Below are 19641 nucleotides of genomic sequence, written 5' to 3' on the forward strand. Positions count from 1 at the left end.
TCAGCTGAGCGGCAGGTGCCGTGCTCATATAGGTACAATCCGGTAGATTTTTTACATGGCACAGGGTTACTTATTATGGTACAGAGGGGATTACAGGATTTAGTAGCCGATATGAGAGCAGCAGGGAAGGGAGGGTAGAGGAGACAGACACAGGAGAGCAGGGCTGTAGATGAGGGAGGCACGTACTCTGACCACGGTGTCAGAGCTCAGAAGCCCTGATATATCGCGGTCAGCGTATAGGGGGGAGGGTATAGCCAGGTATTTTAGGTGTTACAGGGGTTCAAATTACACAGCACAAGCACTGTGCTGTATAACATGCTTTAAGGGAACAGGATCTTTTTCTTTTTTTTGTTAACAAACCTTTTAAGTGAAGCCATACCAGATACGAATAACGAGCCGACAGCTGTGCAATTCCAACAGACCAGGTGTTGGCGATGCGGTGCTGATGCACCCTAGAAAAAGGGGGGAGACCAAAAAAGGAAAAAAAAAAAAAAGGGAGAAAAAACGTACATCACAAACTATTAAAGTGTGTAATTAAATAACAAGCCAGATGGAGACTAACTAGTCCGGCACCAAAAACAGCTAGAGATCAGGCTCTGGGCAAAATTCCACATGGGATGGATCACCAGGCTCTGATCTGGTGCCCTGCAGGGGGCTTGAACCTGAGTAGGTAGGGCCTAATGGGGGGGGGGGACATAGGGAGATGTTGAAGCCTGCCCACCCCAACCTTTGTAGCAAAAGGACGGGGAACATTAATAGGTCACGGCTCTACAAAAGGTCAGAGCTTTACAAAATTGGATCATATTTGCTTCTTTATGTTTGTCTTTCAGCATATCATCTGTTTTGTAGGTCAATCGTTTTCCAATTGAAACTGACTTGAGTGTTGCAGTCAAATGAATTTTGAAACAGTTTTTTTTTTTTCATCTGCTTTCCCGTCAAGATCAGAATTGTTTAAACAATTTCAGTTGCATATGCATAAAGAAAACGGTTTCTTTTTCCTCATGAAATTTTTCACAACATAGGAAATTAATCAAATTATGAACTTTTACCTGTCCTTCAAACAGCATCAGTTTTCTCCTGAATCACTTTTATGCACAAAGCGGTCACAAATCAAATTAGTTTCACCTTGAAATTTAGATTCAGTTGATTCATATGATAAAAAAATCCCACTTTCCAAAGCCGGGCACTGTTTGATAAAAGTGGGTTGGGTCGATTCTTTTCTGTGAGAAATTAATTAATTTTTTCTCTAAACTGAAAGAAGCGTGATAGAACTGTTCCACATGGAGTGAGGATATCTCGAAACCCTCACCTTGCAGCAAAACCCTGTGAGGAGGTGCATGACAGTCCCAGCCTGGGCCCCCCACCAGACCATGCCCACCAACATGTCCCACTCCGCCTCCAGGGCCCATGATTGGAGCCCGGGCTGGGGCTGTCATTTATCTCCTCGCAGGATTTTGCTGCAATGTGTGACTTTTGGGACTTCCTTTCCCTATTGGATGATTTGAGCTGGAATGAGCTTGGTCCCTGTGGCCACGTCTAGCGGTTTGTCTTGCAAAAGAACCTGGCAAAGCCTTGAGTGGCACCTGTAATTTTTTTTGTGGGTCACAGTGAGAACTGTTCCACAACTAAGCCATGAAACTGCTGTATAATAATTCAAGTCAATGTTCTTTTGAATCGTGTGGTTTTTTTTTTTTTCTTAGAAAATCACAAAACTGGCGATGGTTAAGCCCATAGGATTGAATTAAATTTGCTATTGAAGCAACAGGTTTCAGAATGCAAGACATATTCAGATATTTTCCACACAATGCTTGTTGATGGATAATGCAATGCAGAAACATGGGCTTTGAGAATCTACCAACCATACAAGCTTTTATTTGTCCAACCAAACCTTTCTTCACCCCAGATATGTGCTTTCCTCCCATAAATTGTCACACAGTGCAGATTATTCCACTCTAAAGCCTCGTACACACAGTTTGATTGTTGGACGACCGATCGTCTGATTTTTGTCAAAAGGACGTGTGCGGGATTTTGTCTAGCATACGAACTATCCGCAAATTGTCGTTTGGCAAACATGAACGTAGTGACGTACTATGAGAGTATAGAGAGGAAGTTAATTTCTCAAGCGTCACCCTTTGGGCCCCTTCTGCTAATTTCACGTTAGTAGAAGTTTGATCGTACAAAACAAATGCATTTTAAAATACGTTTGGCATAACTACATGCAAAGCAGCTTCGTTATTATCCCATTATAGAAGATGAGACTTGACATTTCATCAATTGCTGTGTCATGAATGTTAATTCTAGATTCCGAGCAGTAGTTTACAAGACCGACCTCTGCCCAGTCGTTCCTTGATTCTGAGCACGCGTGTTTGTACTTTCGACTTTTGTGTGACGGATTTCTGTAATGACCATCTGAAAATCAGATGTTGAGTGAACATCAGACAAAAATGTTATAGTCTGCACATCCAGCTGATGTAAAAGTCAAATCGTCTGTTGAATGCACCATACTGCAACGATCCGAAAATTTGCAGACAGCTCATCTTCAGACTTTTCCCTTCTGATTTTCGTACCGTGTGTACGAGGCCTCAGTTAGTTATATTCTGTCAGTTTTTTTTTTTTTTTTTAAGTTCTTTGAAGATGTCTTTTCCAGTTACTGTGCATGCTATGCACTGATGCTAATTGTGTGACAGTAAATTCACTGTTGACACCATGAATGAATACTAAAAGTTGTGATGTATCACACACATCAGTTGATTCATCAAGTGTAAAATAATACACCTATAAATGTGTGGGGTTTTTTTTTGTTTTTTTTTCTACAATTTGATGAACCATATTGATTGCAACAGTATTTGGTATTTAAACCGATTTTACTTTTTTTGGTTATAACTCTTTCACTGCGTCCATCATATACTCCTTTATGAGCTCTCCATCAGTGAATGGCTTTCCTCTTTTAGCCAATGCATAACCTACTTTGTAACTGGCCCTGGTTAACCACTTCCCGCCCGGCAGGATTGACGGCCAGGCGGTGGTTTCGTTATCCTGACTGGGCGTCATATGACGTCCAGCTGGATAACATGCCGGCGTGTGTCCCTCTGACATAGCTCTTCCCCGATCATGATAAAGAGTGAAGTGAAATTCACTCACATTTGTCAACAGACGAGGTTGCGCGCCTGATGCGTGCCCCAGGAGGTGCGCACTGCAGTGATCAGGGATAGCGTGTCCCTCAGACATAGCCCATCCCCGATCAGGATAAACAGCCTTTGAAATTGGCTATTTACCAAGTGATCGGCTGTGTCCAAAGTATAAACACAAACGATGGTTTCCAGGGATCTCTCCTCTCTCCTCACACACCGATTGTGTGAGGAGAGAGAAGGATAGACCTGTGAGTTACAACTTTACTGTGCACAACACGCCCCCCCAATAAAGAGAACCTGTCACACAACCCATCTGGATCTGTCACAGCCCATCTGTCACACAGGCCGCCACCAGTACTGCCATCGGTACCACCATCTGCATCTGTCAAAGCCCATCTGTCAAACAGACCCGCCATCGGTACCTCCATCTGTAACGCCATCACTACCGCCACACAGGCCTGTCATCAGTACTGCCATAAAGTACAGTCACACAGGCCTGCCAATAAGTACTGCCATGTCTCAGTGGGTTTACACACATGAGAAGGTATATGTCATCCTTACCATGTCGGATGATGAGAGCAGCGGGGAGCTCCCATCATCTGATTCTGATTCGAAATACGAGCCAGTGGAGGATAGTGGATCGGAGTCAGAGGAGGAAAACGTCCCTCCTAAAAGAATAAGGAGATCAGGACCAAGATCTGAAGACCTGCCTACCACCAGCAGCACCAGACCCCAGGAAGAGGGAGCCCAGTACCAGTACTGGAAGTACACACCCAACCTGAAGAATCCTGTCCCAGTCCTACCTTACCGATGCCCTGGCAAACTTTTTATGGTTGCCTGCCAACTCCGGATCCGCTATAATCCCCCCTTTCACCGCACAGCCAGGTGTGCAGCCCAATACTACAATTTTTTTTTCCCAATTGGATTATTTTTATTTATTTTTCCCACAAGATTTGCTGCAGAATATGATGGACCAAACCAATCTGTATGCAGAGCAATTCATCCTATGCCCACATGTTCCAGTGAGGACATCTCACACTGGACGAATTTTAAATTGTTTTTGGGCCTTACGTTCAATATGGGGCTTACAAAAAAGAACAAACTCCATGCCTATTGATCCACCACATGCCCATATATTTTGCTGTCATGTCCAGGACAGGCTACGACATGATTATGCGTTTTCTGCACTTTAACGATAATTCGCAGTGCCCTCCCCGAGATCATCCCAGCCACAAAAAAATTGTACAAGATACACTCCCTAATAAATTCATTTTCCCAACGATTTGCTGAAGTGTTTATCCCAGACCAAAACATTTTGGGCGGACAAATCCCTTAGATGATTTAGTGACCGACTACACTTCAAGCAGTATATCCCAAGAGAGCCAGGTACGGGTTAAAATTTAATAAACTGTGTGATCGAGCCACTGGGTACGTGTACACATTCAGGATTTATGAAGGCAAAGACTTCCAGCTCCAGCCCCATGAGTGCCCCACATATATTGGAACCAGTGGGAAAATTGTCTGGGAGCTGACATACCCGCTGTTAGAAAAAGGATACATTTTATATGTGGACAACTATTATACCAGCCTGCCCCTTCTTCTCTTTTTTTTTTTTTTTTTTTTTTTTTCGCCACCTTTACCGTAAACAAACCCTGCCCTGCGGTACCTTCAAAAACGGAAGGGCTTCCCACAATCTATTGACAAAATTACAAAATGGAGAATCAGCATTCATGAGAAATGAGGAAGTGTTGGCCATGAAGTGGAGGGACAAGAAAGATGTCCACATCCTCTCTACCATCCACAATGATACCTTGGTGGAGATCCAGAGAAGAAGTGGCCCCTGTAGTAAAGCCTGAATGTGTCCACGACTAGAATTTGTACATGGGGGGGGGGATTTAAACAATCAGGTGCTACAACCCTATTTGTCAACCTGCAAGTCCCGTTATTGGTAGAAGAAAGTTGCATTTCATATGGCCCTGTTTAATTCTGTTTGCTACCAAAAAGCAACTGAAAACCAACAAATCACCTACCTCAAGTATATTGAAGACATTATCACTGCCCTGATTTACCAACAAGGACCTGTCCCAGGTAGCATTCGCTCTGATTGTGGGAGTCGACTTCATGAGCAGCATTTTTCCTTATAACATTTCCCCCACAGAATCCGGAAGAAGACGCCAAAAGCAATGCCGTGTATGCAGCAGAGGAGGAATTAGAAGAGATGCAAGTTATTATTGCCCCCGATGTCCCTCTGAACCTGGCCTGTGCATTGGAGATTGCTTCATAAGTTACCACACATACATTAGATATTGGTTCCCCTTCTTTTTAACAGAATGCCATTTCCCCATTTCAAATATCTGTGTGGATCATTTGCCTGCTACCATGTTTCTACCTTCGATGGTAACTGACCCTGGCCTGTTTACCAACGATGCCTTTGCCTGCCGTTTTAAACCACCTTTCTGACTTCCACGTGCACTGACCTCAGCCTGTTGATCGACCATGTTTTTGCCTGCCACTTGGACTGATCTTTTGCCCTTCCACTATAGTACACAGGGGTCTCGCATATGTGAGGGGCTTCAGAATAGCGTTCTGAGTATAGAAAACAAGTTTTTGGTTTTCGGTGTTCCCAGAACAGGGTCTTGTTGTCCGGAGGCTTCAAAAAGATTTGAGTGGGAGAAGCCTCTACCTCTGTCCCCCTGTCCTTAAGCGTGATGGTCCTTCCTGCTGCCTGGACCAATACTTTTGGCTGTGCTGACCATATTGCTGCCTGTAATGACCCAGGACTTTATGGACAATGTTTCTTCCTCCTGCCTTGACCAATACTTTGGCTGTGCTGACCATATCGCTGTCTGCTGCCTCTGACTATGGACCGTAATTCTGCCTAGACATCTCTGCCTGCTACCTGGACCAATGCTCTGGCTGTGCTTTGGCTGTGCTGACAGTATCTCTGCCTGTACTAACTATGGACAGTATTGCTGCCTGGACGATTGCTTTTGCTGTCGCTGACCACATCCCTGCCTGCTGCCTGGACCCATGCGCTCCTCTGTGGACCTCTGCACTACTAAAACCACAGGTAATCCTTTTGTTATTTGGTATGTACATGCTATGTGTTAGAAATATGAAGGGCTTTCAAAAATGTGATCGGTAGTCAGAAAATTATATGTGTAATTTATGCTCCTAGAACACCTGGAGGTGCTACTTGGATGTTGGGCCTCTGTATGTGGCCAAGCTGTGTAAAACTGTCACATGTAGTATCGCTATACTCAAGGGGGGTAGCAGAATGTATTTTGGGGCGTCATTTTTGCTATGTACATGCCGTGTGTTGTAAATATCTTATCGATGGACAACTTTGTGTGTTAAAAAGAAAAAAAATTAGTGTTTTTAATTTTTTTTTCTACATTTTCCAAAAACTTCTGGGGAAAAAATGAACCGTTTAAAAGACTCATGCCTCATAGATTATGCGTTGAGGTGTTAGCTTTCCAAAATGGGGTCATTTTGTGGGCAGTTTCATTGTCCTGGTACTTCAGGGCCTTCAAAAGTGTAATAGGTGGTTGAGAAATTAGATGTATAATTTATGCTCGTAGAACGCCTGAAGGTGCTACTTCAATGTTGGGCCTCTGTATGTGGTATTGCCATACTTAATTTTCCCAAGAATTGTGAGAAAAAATTACAACTTCAAAAAACTCACCATGCCTCTTACTAAATACCTTGGACTGTCTACTTTGCAAAAAGGGGTCATTTGGGGGTATTTGTACTTTTCTGACTTGTTGGGGTCTCAAGAAATTAAATAGGCTGTCAGTACAAGGTATGATCAGATATGATCAATTTTCTGTGATTGGCACCATAGCTTGTAGACTCTATAACTTTCACACAGACTAATATCCACTAATTTGGGTTATTTTTTTTACCAAAGATATATAGCAGTATAAACTTTGGCCCAAATTTATGAAGAAACATAACTTATTTGCAAAATTTTACAATGGAAACTCAAGTCCTGTGTGTGTGTGTGTGTGTGTGTGTGTGTGTGTTTTTTGTTTTGTTTTGTTTTTTTTTTTTTTTTTGTTTTTGTTTTTTTGGTTTTGTTTTGTTTTGTTTTTTTCTTTTTAATTTGCGCTCTTTTTTTCGCTTATCACAAAACAATAAAAAACCCAGCAGTGATTAAATGCCACCAAAAGAAAGCTCCATTTGTGAGAAAAAAATTATAAAAAATGTGTTTGAAAACCGTGTAGCATGACTGAGTAATTGTCATTCAAAGTGTGAGAGCACTGAAAGCTGAAAATTTGGTATGGGCAGGAAGGTGCATAAGTGCCTGGTATTGAAGTGGTTAAAGCTTCCTTTTTCACTTGCGTTTTTGGGAAAGCAAACTGGGTTGCATCAAATTTTTTCGAATGTTGTGTTCCTGTGAATTTAGAAAAAAAAAATGTTCAGGTTAAGCCTCATAGTGCTGACACAAATTGTACTCATTGAAAACTGCAACAGTTTTGTTGCATATGAGAAACAAGGCTTTATTGCTTGCTTGTACAAAATGGTACTTTTATGCTCCATTGTTCATTAAACAAGCGGCACTCACTGTCAACTTTTTTTTTTTTTTTTTTTTTTTTCCTTCCATAACTGAACGAAAAGATATGAGAGTTTTATTCTTGCATCAGAATCTACATCAGAGTCCTCTTTTTATGTCAAAGTTCCCTCCTTACCCGTACAACTGTATCCCCATCAGAGTTTCCGTTCACATCTGTGTCCCTATCGGAACCTTTCCGCACATCTGTGTTCCACATTGGAGACTCAGTGCCCCTCCGTGTCCCAATGGCACATTTATGTCCAGCACATTTGCCTCCTACATTGATGTATTTTACTACTGTACTGCAGGCTGTATGCGGAGGGAAACACTAATTTAACAGCAGGCAGAAGGTGCTGCCTGATGTATTTGTTTGCTAGGATGCCAACGTGGTGGCGCTGGGGGGTGGGGGAGCGGCTTTGTCTGCTGCTTGCAGGAGCTTGCCCAGAATACTTGCCAACAGCTGCAGGGTTTGTAGAAGTAAGCAGACTGGCAGTGCAAGTATCCGAGAGCTGTGCTGTAGGCTGGAGAAAATGTACAATTGGGCTGAATGTGGCCTGTGGGCCGGACTTTGGAGACCCCTGCTCTAGAGTTAAAGCTTTGGACTGCCTCTAAATTCTTCCAAAATTTTTCGAAAGATTTAAAAACATCCTGTGCATAGCTACGTAGTGTCAAAGCAAAGCTTGAAGTGTGTAAAAAGAAATTGGTAATGCAACATGTAATAACCAGAAGATAAGGAAACCGTATTCGTTGCTATGGGCTGTTTTGGTTTTTCTGAGAATCTCAATTTTTTTGGGGGTGTGGTGAGTTATGATTTCTGACTACTAAACTATAACTTGATTTCCAACACTGGTTTGGCTGTTCTTTTTGTAGTAATAGTTTCTTTTCCTTGCAGGTTCTTGGTGGATTCCCAGGTCTCTTCGGTTGTCATGGTTTACAAGCACAACAGCACAGGAACTTATCACTGCATGAGTATCTAAGCATGGATCTTCTTAAAGATGCTGGCATCTCCATCCCTAAAGGCTTTGTTGCAAGAACGCCAGAAGAGGCTTATACTGTAGCTAAAGAAATAGGTATGGGTTTTCTGGTGTCAAAAGGGACAAAACTTTATTTCAAAGTTGGGAGTTAGCTGTTTAAATAAGAGGCAATTTATGAGTATGTGAAGTACACCTCATGGAAATTATTGTCGACTTCACATTTTAACAGGCGAACAATTCAAATAATGACTACAAATAAAGGTAAACAAATGAAACATTTATATGACGTATCAGTTCTCATAATCGAAATTAACAAAAATTCAGATCTGTCACATGTAGAAAGTACACTAATGCATTTCCAACCACTTCCTTTTCATGAGATTAGTGTCAGGTGTTCCAGATTAGATGCCAACAATTAGAACCCCTTTACCTAAAACAAGATACACCTACATACTGTGTTTACAGCAGCCTTTGTCAACCTTTTTACCCCAGAAGAACCCCTAAAATAATTTTCAGGTCTTGGGCGAACCCTTACTTAACTACTTGTCCTCCAGATGACCCCCCCCCCCCATTAGACCTTTTTTTTGCATTGCGGCACTGCGTTACCACAGCTTAAAAAACCCCTAGGAACCCTAGTTGGGAATGGATGATTTAGTCTCCGTTCACATTTCCGCATTCCGAATCGGGAGCGGAATCGCCGCGATTTGCAATAGCGTCAAATTGCGGGACGCCCGTGCTTTTCTCGTCAGTTTCAAAAGCACCCCAAGCGTGGCGCACTTTTCCCACAATTCGTCAGGCGACAATCGCAGTAAAATTGCGTGAACAGAATCGTGGGACGCCTCTTTTGGGTGACTGGCGTCCTGCATTCTATTTGCACGATTTTACCGCAGTTGTCGCCCCCATATGCCAAGATGTGACTGGAGCCTTAGAGTCTCTTTTGTTATTGAGGTGTGTGATGTCACCTTGCCATGATCAAAGGAGCTCTCTAAGGCTCTAAGGAGGGTGGGGGAGGGGGTGAAAGATTACAGATGCAAATTAATCTGACATAGCATGTAAAACCAAATTATTTAAAATCTTTCATTCCACTGTAACAATATACTCTACAAGTGGCATATAATCTGAAGCACACTAGCAAATCCATGAAAGAATAGCTCAAAACGAAAAAATAGTAGGTTATAGCCTGGCCTAGTAAAGTGTGATTTGATTCCCATTGAAATGGGCAATTCATGCAAGGATACCCACAAACGTTTTGGATGAATTGTCCAAAATTTCATTCAGTTTATGTCAGACTGGTGAACATGAACTGTATAGTCTGCAAAATTGATTTGCTCAAGGGGATCAGCTTCCAAGACAAAGGGTGTACTTCCTTTATCCACATTACACCATAATACTAATTTATATTTTTGTTGAAAATCAACAATTTCCATGGGTTGTACTTAATTTTTCACAAGACTGTACTTCTCTTTAGCAATTGTTGCTGGTTATTTAGTTGTTGATTTGATAGTTTGATTGTCGGTGAGAATGAAACTTTATTAGGCTATTTTATTTTCTCCATCAACAGAAATTACTTTAAGAAGTTAGCGGGAAATGGGTATTTCTTTACGGAACTGGCTTCCGGGTTTTGCAGTCTTTCAAAGTGGGAGTGCTGTGTGTCATCTTATCCTAATTTCTATAGATATATTTCCCACATCGACACACATAAAGGACATGAAGATGAACTGCCATTTGTACTGGCAGGTGGTAGGAACATGGTGTCTATGTACCCTGAAATGTCATCTGAGTCGGGCAACTTTTCATAGGACAGCGGAGTACCTTAGCCCTATGTATTCTCCGTGTCCCACTCCTTTTATACTAGTTATTTTTTTTTTGGTTGAGTTATGTGGCAGGCTACCAACAGAATTCCAGCTCAAGTATGTGCCCTGCTCTGGATTGTAATTGTAAATCTAATATTGTAATGATGAATGTCATTTAAACGTTACTTGAATGTGATTCCATGTTGAACAGATTTCAGAAGTCTTGAACTTACCTTTTGTAACCTTCTGTGTCTTTGCTGCTGGCAATCTCCTGAGTGTAATTTTGTTCCAGACCTAAGCACATTTAGTCCTGGTGGCTCTATAGCTTAATCTATCTAACCCATTTATACTTAATGAATTGCACCTTTTGTGAATTAAAATTGCATTATGATTTTTGAGGCCTCATGGGAGCAAAGCCACATGACCTGAAAAAGCGTTTTTTTTTTTTTTTTTTTTTTCTTTTTTTATTAAGGAGAGCAGCATTCCACAGTTTGCTAGCAGGTGCAATGAGTGCCATAGCATGCTTATATGTAACATATAGATCCACAGATCTCTGCAAGTGTTTTTCTTTTGAGGGATTGGTCATTGAGAAAAATTGTCAGATTTGCTGTTGGTCTCTCACCGGACCTATTCTGTGCCTTAACATAACCACAGACTTATTGTTGGTGTTCCAAAGGTTCTGTAAATACTGACTTTCTGAAAATCTGTGCATAATGAATGCTTATGACTGCTGATAGTGGTCTTTAAAGGACAACTGTACCTGACAATGTCTTTGATAGGTTAGATTTTCAACACAGTCTCCATAGTCACAGACTCAAATGGGTTCTCCATATGTTACTATGGAGATTGTAGTAAAAGGCCCAGACCACAGGCTCTGTCCCTTACCCCCCCCCCCCCTCCCCCCCCCCATGTTCCCTAAACTTATGCATGCTGATGTGAAATTGCCTAACTTTTTTTTTTTCGTGTTTTGCTTTTCTTCTTTTTTTTTTAATTTCACTTCCCCTCTTGTAAGGCATCATCACTATTGCCTTCAGGGAATTTCCATACGTAAACTATGAGATCTTGCAGTATCGTCATACTGCACATGCATGAAATGAAGTGTACAACATTGTGCGCTTCATCATGCACATGCGCGGTATGACACAACAGGCATCTGTTTTTGGGGGGCGCGGTACTTCTCATGGAGATCTCGCAGGAGGAAGTAAATCTGTACAATCTTCATAAAGTAAGTTAACAAACTTTTTAAGATCAGTAGGAGTAGGTTAGAATCATTTGATATACAATGTTGAATATATATATTTTTACTATAGATATGCTTTAGGGGCAGTTCACACTGGTGTTTTGCTGGTCACAGCAAGGACACACAATTTTTTTGTTTTTTTTTTCTGTGTCTTATTCACACTGTAATGCAGCAAGCTTTGATAAAATGCAGACATGTTGCATTTTATCATAGCGCGGTGCACAGAATCGCATGTCGTTGTACAGCAGCCCAGCGAGCTGTTGAACACTGACAAGAATGAAACTTTTGTACACTTCAAATAAAGTTCAGTGTTTAAAAAATAAATTAAAAAAAGCTGTGTGATGCGCTAAATCGAACAACACCCCGCCCCCTTCCACAGTCAGAACAGACTCCGTTATAATCTCTTAGTGTGATCAGGCCTTTAATGACCAGCATTCCATGGCTAGGTTTTATATTGTTATATTGAATTTTTACTGATGTCACTCTCATCCCTTTCTATTATCGTCTGTTTTGTTTGTTCTAGTTACACAATTGTGCATTGTAGCAGGGAAAATAATTCACTTATTATAATGCTTGCCACTAATTGACAGAATATGCTAAATTGGTATGGCATCTCCAGATACGTTGTCTTCTATGAGGGAACTTGAAATGAAATGTGCTGAGGCCTGGCTATTTTTATCCCGAGCAGTGGATCTTGTTTCAGCTTCTTGACACAGGAATAGTGATTTAGATTTCCAGTGGAGATAATTGTTTTGTCTTTTCTGAGCATTTGATGTTTAAAGCTTTGCAATTTCCACAAGTTCCCATGAGCTGGCTGCAGTATTGTAGAGGTCTCTGCTGATACATACCAAGTTAATGTTTTTATGACCTTTTCATAGCTTGTAGAAACAAAATAGTAAACAAATTGTTACCCTAGCTCCACTGCCAATATAAAAGTCCACGAACTGTGATCCGGTGCTCCAGCCAGGATGTTCAGGCCCCACAGATACGATACTTAAACTTGGTTGCCAGCTTTCCTGATTTAAAGGGGTTGTAAAGGTTCATGTTTTTTCACCTTAATGCATCCTATGCATTAAAGAGGGAGTCCACCTAAAAAAAAAAAAGTATTAAGAGCCAGCAGCTACAAATACTGCAGCTGCTGACTTACCTGTCCTGGAGTCCAGCGATACCGAAGCCGATGAATTGCTCGGCTCTTGGCTGCTGCTGCTGCGTCCTAAGTGGTCCCCGCTATGTCCTGGGACCTTGTGTGTTTCCTAGGAGACAGCGGGGGGGGGGGGGGGGGTGCGGGAAGGGGCGTGACTCCCGCGGAAGTCTATTCCAGGAAGTGGGTGCAAATACCTGTATTAGACGGGTATCTGCACCCCCCTCCCCCTAAAAGGTGCCAATTGTGGCACCGGAGAGGGGGAGAAATCAGATGAGTGGAAGTTCCACTTTTGGGTGGAACTCCGCTTTAAGGTGAAAAAACACCTGGCAATGATGCCCCCAGCCCCCCTGTTTACTTACCTGAGCCTGTTCACCTGCCGTGCACGTCCCTTGGCATCCTCTTCTCCATGGAGTCTGGACGTTGATTGTATAGATAGGATAGATAGGATAGATTGATAGCACGCTGCCATTGGCTCACGCTGCTGTTAATCGCATCCAACGACGCGGCCGCCGGGGGGGGACCGAGTCATACACTCAGTGTCTATGGACGTAGCATGTATGACAGGGAGCGTGCCCGCAAGCTAACCCCCTCGGGATAGAGCTTCCCAAAGGGAGGTTAGCTATTGCGGGCAGGAGCTGAGACAGCTGCCGAGGGACCCCAGAACAGGAGGATCGGGGCCACTCTGTGCAAAACAAACTGCTCAGTGGAGGTAGGTATAACATGTTTGTTATTTTAAAAAGTAAAAAAAATGAACCCATACAACCCCTTTAGGTGTGATGGTAGTATGTCTCTGTACTCTGCTCTTTCCCTTCTTTTTTTTTTTTTTTTTTGATCTAGCTGTATAGAGCAGATCCAAGTGGTAGGGTGGCTAGGCAAGTTACTCCCCTGGTACTCTGAGTGCCCGATCACATGTTTAACATGTTTTTGATGCTTTCCAGTGCATTTTTGTGGTGGGTTTTTTTTTTTTTTTTTTTTCTGAATGCATTCCAGATGCTTTACTTTTCCCTAAAGTTGGAAAACTTAGAACCTCTTGTCAGTTGCAGTTGCCCATTTGAGAGATTTTCTCTCACTTACTGACTGGAAGTCAGGTAAAGGGGGACACAGACCGTAATGAAAAGCAGATTACATTTCTTCTCTTGATTTGTGTAGCCCCTCACTTTTTGTTCCAGTGACATTTTTTTATAATAGCACTTAGATGGCACAGCAAGCCAAGTACTGCTTGGCATTGGAACTGCATTGAAGGGGATTTTTTTTCTAGCTTTAAAGCGGAACTTTAATCAGAAAAATCCTGCTAGATGACTTCAGGCTGGCCTCTTTTGCAGGTATAGCTATGTAAAACATTAAAAATAAGTGCCTATACTGTTTAAAATCCAGTAATACACTGTCTTACCCTGCTCTGCACATGCTCATTTGCTCTATTTTGAGACACTCTGACGACTTTGTAGAGGCCGATCTACTGACAGCCTAATGATTTACTGTTCTTCAGGGGCTCTGGGCTTAAGCAAAATGGCAGCCTCCAGCTAGAAGAAACAGGAACACTGTTGGAGGCAATTTACAGCACACACTCCTTTTGGTAGCATAATTATTAATGTGGAATGTATACTCACTGGCCACTTTATTAGGTATACCTTGCTAGTACAGGGTTGGACCCCGTTTTGAACTGCCTTAATTCTTCATGGCATAGATTCAACAAGGTGTTGGAAACATTCCTCAGATTTTGGTCCATAGTGACATGCTAGCATCACACAGTTGCTGCAGATTTGTCGGCTGCACATCCATGATGAGAATCTGCCGTTCCACCACATCCCAAAGGTGCTCTATTTGATGAGATCTGGTGACTGTGGAGGACATTGGAGTACAGTGATCTCATTGTTATGTTCAAGAAACCAGTGGTGAGATGATTTGAGCTTTGTGACATGGTGCATTATCCTGCTGGAAGGAGCCATCAGAAGATGGGTACACTGTAGTCATAAAGGGATGGACATGGTCAGCAACAATACTCAGGTAGGCTGTGGCATTTAAACAATGCTCAGTTGGTACTAAGGGGCCCAAAGTGTGCCAAGAAAATATCCCCCACACCATTATACCAACATCTCCAGCCTGAGCCATTGATACAAGGCAGGATGGATCCATGCTTTCATGTTGTTTACATCAAATTCTGACCCTACCATCTGAATGTCGCAGCTGAAATCGAGACTCCTCAGACCAGGCAACGTTTTTCCAATCTTCTATTATCCAACTTTGATGAGCCTGTGCGAATTGTAGCCTTAGTTTCCCATTCTAGCTGACATAAATGGCACCTGGTGTGGTCTTCTGCTGCTGTTGCCCATCTCCTTCAAGGTTTGATGTGTTATGCATTCAGAGATGATATTCTGCATACATTGGCTGTAACGAGTGGGTATTTGAGATACTTTTGCTTTTCTTTCATCTCAAACCAGTCTGCCCATTCTCCTGTGACATCAGCAAGGCATTTTTGTCCACACAACTGGAGCTCATCAGATATTTTCTCTTTTTCGGACCATTCTCTGTAAACCCTAGAGATGGTTGTGCAAGAAAATGACAGTAGATCAGCAGTTTATGAAATGCTCAGACCAACCAGTCTGGCACCAACAACCATGCTATGTGTAAAGTCGCTTTCTTCCCCATTTGGTTTGAACTTCAATTCGTCTTCACCACGTCTAGATGCCTAAATGCATTGAGTTGCTGCCGTATGATTGGCTGATTAGCAAATTGTGTTGCGAGCAATTGAGCAGATGTACCTAATAAAGTGGCCGGTGAGTGTATGTTCCTTGCTAAAGAACATTATTTTTTTATCAAGTTATGGGTAAAGTTCTATTTTAAGGTAGAATACCCTTTTAAGTCCATCCCACTGTGATACGCTTCACCAACTAGACCCTCTTCTTTTTTTTTTTTTTTTTTTTCAAATAATATATGTATGAATGTTACTGAATAAGTAAATGGTATTTTAGGGATTTATTTTTTCTTCACGTAAATAGATAACCGTTTTAAAGTTTGTTCTCCTCTCTCTTTTATTTCTTCAAGGTTCAAAGGATTTGGTAGTTAAAGCACAAGTGTTGGCTGGTGGTCGAGGCAAGGGAACTTTTGAAGGTGGCCTTAAAGGAGGAGTGAAGATTGTATATTCGTAAGTCATGACTTGATAAGCTTGAAGGTTCATAAACTACAGCTGTCTTCCCTCTGTAACTCCTTTTAAAGGGTTAGTTCACATCCTCAACAAAACCTCCACATGCATTTCAGCATCCTCAGCTCATTACATGCCACTGCTTCTTTTCTACTCCATTTTCATAGGACATGTGCAGCCCCTTCCGCAAAAATTCCCAGGTAGCCAAACCCCCTCTGTCCCGTCCTGATAGTAGGATTGACTAGAGGTTAGACGAGCACTCTGGCTTGTTCAAACGGCATGCATGTGCAGTATGCTCTCCCTTTGTCTAACAACGGTTAGGTTCAGCGTTGTGTAAGAGCTGATGCTAAATTGTCAGAACAAGCCCTTGATGAAACGGGGCTTGTGAGCCCCTGGAAAGCATTAGCTTCTCAACTTTCCATCATATCATTTAAAAAAAAAAATAAAAAAATAACACTAAAAAGTTCAGAAATTAGACTACCTCTTCTTGTCCACTCAAGACGTCCAGCGTTTCTAATATACACTTACTTTTCTTTTGGTTCAAAAACAATAAAAATTAATAAAACCTATGCCAGTCCTGCAGTCCGCATAAGACCTGTTGGTAGAATCCTTAGCATCTGTGATTTGAAGGCCCGCCTCTCTCGCTTCTTGCTGTGGTTCTACCACCTGGCCGCTACATCAGAAGTGTTTCCCTTGCAGGATAGCTAAAATTTCCAGATGCAATGGCAAACTCCTAGTTTCTCTGGCCTTAATGGGGAATCTACAGTGTTTTGCACATATTTTCTTTCATAAGGCCTCATGCACAAATGAGTGTTTGAAATTGTGCTCTGAATGCCTTTCACTCCTGGCAGGAAAAAGCAGTTTATTGCACACGTGGTTAGACTTCTCAAGCGTTTGAACGTTTTTGGATTGCATTGACCAGAATAATTATTTATTTTAGCCATTGAAATAAATGAACACTCAAGTGCTAGCATTTAGGCGTGGCAACCACTTTTTTTTTCTGTTCAAAAGCTCCTGTTCTGAATGCACTGGTGATTTTTTTTTTTTTCTTCTGCCTTTAACCCCTTTACTGCCAGTTCAGTACATTGTGCGATCTGCACTGCATTCGATTCGCTAGAGACCAGGTGAGAAATCTGGGTTCTTTTAGAGTTGTTAAGGCAGAAGGTTTTTCTTTCTGTCCCCTATGCGATGGAAAAAAGTTTAGTAAAAATATATATATTTTTTTTCTTTTTTAAATTGCAAAAAGTTAGTTACATCCAAGCACATAAAATTCCCCCCAAAACGTTTTTGAGGCCCCCCTCAATTGCCAAAAACATGCAGGTATAAATGTAAACCCAGACGCCGGGGCCGTCTACACACGAAAACATTGATAGACGCATGATACATTTTGCTGTGCATTCTGGAGTAAGAGCAATCATTTTATCACCAGACCTCCTGCGTAGCTCTAAACTGATGACCTATAGGGACTTAAAGCATTGCCTATGGAAAATATAGGGTAATGAAGTTTGTGGCCATTTCATGGACGCATGCAATTTTTTGGTTTGACATATTTGGTATCTACTTATTCTGCACAACCTCATATTTTTTTAGATATTTTTACCAAAAATTTGGATTATTGTATTGCATCTGTGTTCCCTAAAATTAACTTTAGTGTATTTTTTAACAGAAATTTTGTTTCCTACATCTTTGCGCTGATATTGTGTAACATATAAAATTGGAACTACCACCATTTCATTCTCTAGGGCAGGGGTATGCAATTAGCGGATCTTCAGCTGTTGCAGAACTATAAGTCCCATGAGGCATAGCAAGACTCTGACAGCCACAAGCATGACACCCTGAGGCAGAGGCATGATGGGACTTGTAGTTTTGCAACAGCTGGAGGTCCGCTAATTGCTTATCCCTGCTCTAGGGTATCTGCTTTCAGATAATATATGATGTTTTGGGGGTTTTATGCAATCTTCAGGGCTAAAATGTTTTTTTTAAACATACAGTTGATATAGTTTACATACCCACTGGTAAAATGTCAGGTTTCTGTGATGTAAAAAAAATAGACAAAGATAAATAATTTCAGAACTTTTTCCATCTTTTAACCATTTGCCGACAAGCTGGCTCGTCTGCGTAAATCGCCGTAGGTGTACGTCAGGCTCGTACACTGCGATCTGTAGGCATGCACGCACTTCCATTGGCCAGCGGGGGAGCCAATCTGCGGGTCCGGCGGACTCTATGTCCGCCGGCCGCCCACAGTCGTTCCCCGCAGTGACAAAACAGGGATCTGCCTGTGTAAACAAGGCAAATCTCCGTTCTGACAGGGGAGATCACACAGATGATGTCTTTCCCCATACAGTTAGAACACACAGTGAGGGAACACATTTAACCTCTTGATCGCACCTGATGTTAACCCTCTCCCTGCCAGTGTCATTAGTACAATAGCAGTGCATATACTTCACACTGATTACTGAAGTAATGTCACTGGTTTCCAAAAAAATGTCCGTTTTAGGTGTCTCATCTGTCTGCCTCAATGTTGCAGTCCCGCTAAAAATCATTAATCTCCGCCATTACTAGTAAAAAAATTTTTTTTACTATCCAAAGTTAAAACCACAAGGGTATAAGATTTAATAGATGGAAAGATGATAAATTACTGAAGGTCCGCTTTAAATGGGAGTCAGTACACAACTGGCATCATTTTTAAAGTACCGCTGATTAACCCCATATAAAGTTCAACTGTTCCAGTAGGTCTTTCCTGACATTTTCTTAGTCGCATCCTACAGCAAAAGCCCTGGTCCGCAGAGAGCTTCCAAAGAATCAGAGGGATCTCAATGTTAAAAGGCATCCGTCAGGAGAAGAGTACAAAAGAAATTCCAAGGCATCAGATATACCATGGAACACAGTGAAGACCGTCATCAAGTGGAGACAATATGGCACAACAGTGACATTACCAAGATCTGGACGTCCCTCCAAAATTAATGAAAAGATGAGAAGAAATCTGGTCAGGGGGTCTGCCAAGAGGCCTACAGCAACATTAAATGAGCTGCAGGAATATCTGGAAAGTACTGTCTGTGTGGTACATGTGACAATCTCCCGTATTCTTCATATGTCTGAGCTATGGGGTAGAGTGGCAAGACAAAAGCCTTTTCTTATGGAAAAAAAAAACATCCAAGGTTGACATTTTTGGCCGTAATTCCAAAAGATCTGTTTTGCGCAAAAACCCTGCACATCACCAAAAGAACACCATACCCACAGTGAAGCATGATGGTGGCAGGCTCATGCTTTGGGGCCATTTTTCTTCAGCTGGATCAGGGGCGTTAGTCAAGATAGAGGAACTTATGAACCATTCTGAATACCAGTCAATATTGGCACAAAACCTTCAGGCTTCTGCTAGAAAGATGAACATGAAGAGGAACTTCATCGTTCAGCATGACGACGACCCAAAGCATACATCCAAATCAACAAAGGAATGGCTTCACCGGAAGAAGATTAAAGTTTTAGAATGGCCCAGACCTGAATCCAATCTGTAGGGTGATCTGAAGAGGGCTGTGCATAGGAGATACCCTCGTAATCTGACAGATTTGGAGTGTTTTTGCAAAGAAGAGTGGGTAAATATTGCCAAGTCAAGATGTGTCATGCTTATAGACTTATACCCAAAAAGACTGAGTGCTGTAATAAAA

The 19641-nt window shown here is 41.9% G+C and overlaps 1 protein-coding gene across 1 annotated transcript in view; it reads left to right on the forward strand.

Annotated features, from left to right (window-relative positions):
* Positions 1–19641, forward strand: part of SUCLA2 (succinate-CoA ligase ADP-forming subunit beta) — a 131106-nt gene that overhangs the window by 40113 nt on the left and 71352 nt on the right. Inside the window, exons 2-3 of the mRNA XM_073614127.1 lie at positions 8579–8756; positions 15880–15979. Of these exons, the coding sequence (XP_073470228.1) occupies positions 8579–8756; positions 15880–15979 (278 nt within the window). The remainder of the gene's footprint in view (positions 1–8578; positions 8757–15879; positions 15980–19641) is intronic.

This window comes from Aquarana catesbeiana, linkage group LG02 (genome assembly GCF_042186555.1).
Source record: "Aquarana catesbeiana isolate 2022-GZ linkage group LG02, ASM4218655v1, whole genome shotgun sequence".
NCBI classification, from domain to species: Eukaryota; Metazoa; Chordata; class Amphibia; order Anura; family Ranidae; genus Aquarana; species Aquarana catesbeiana.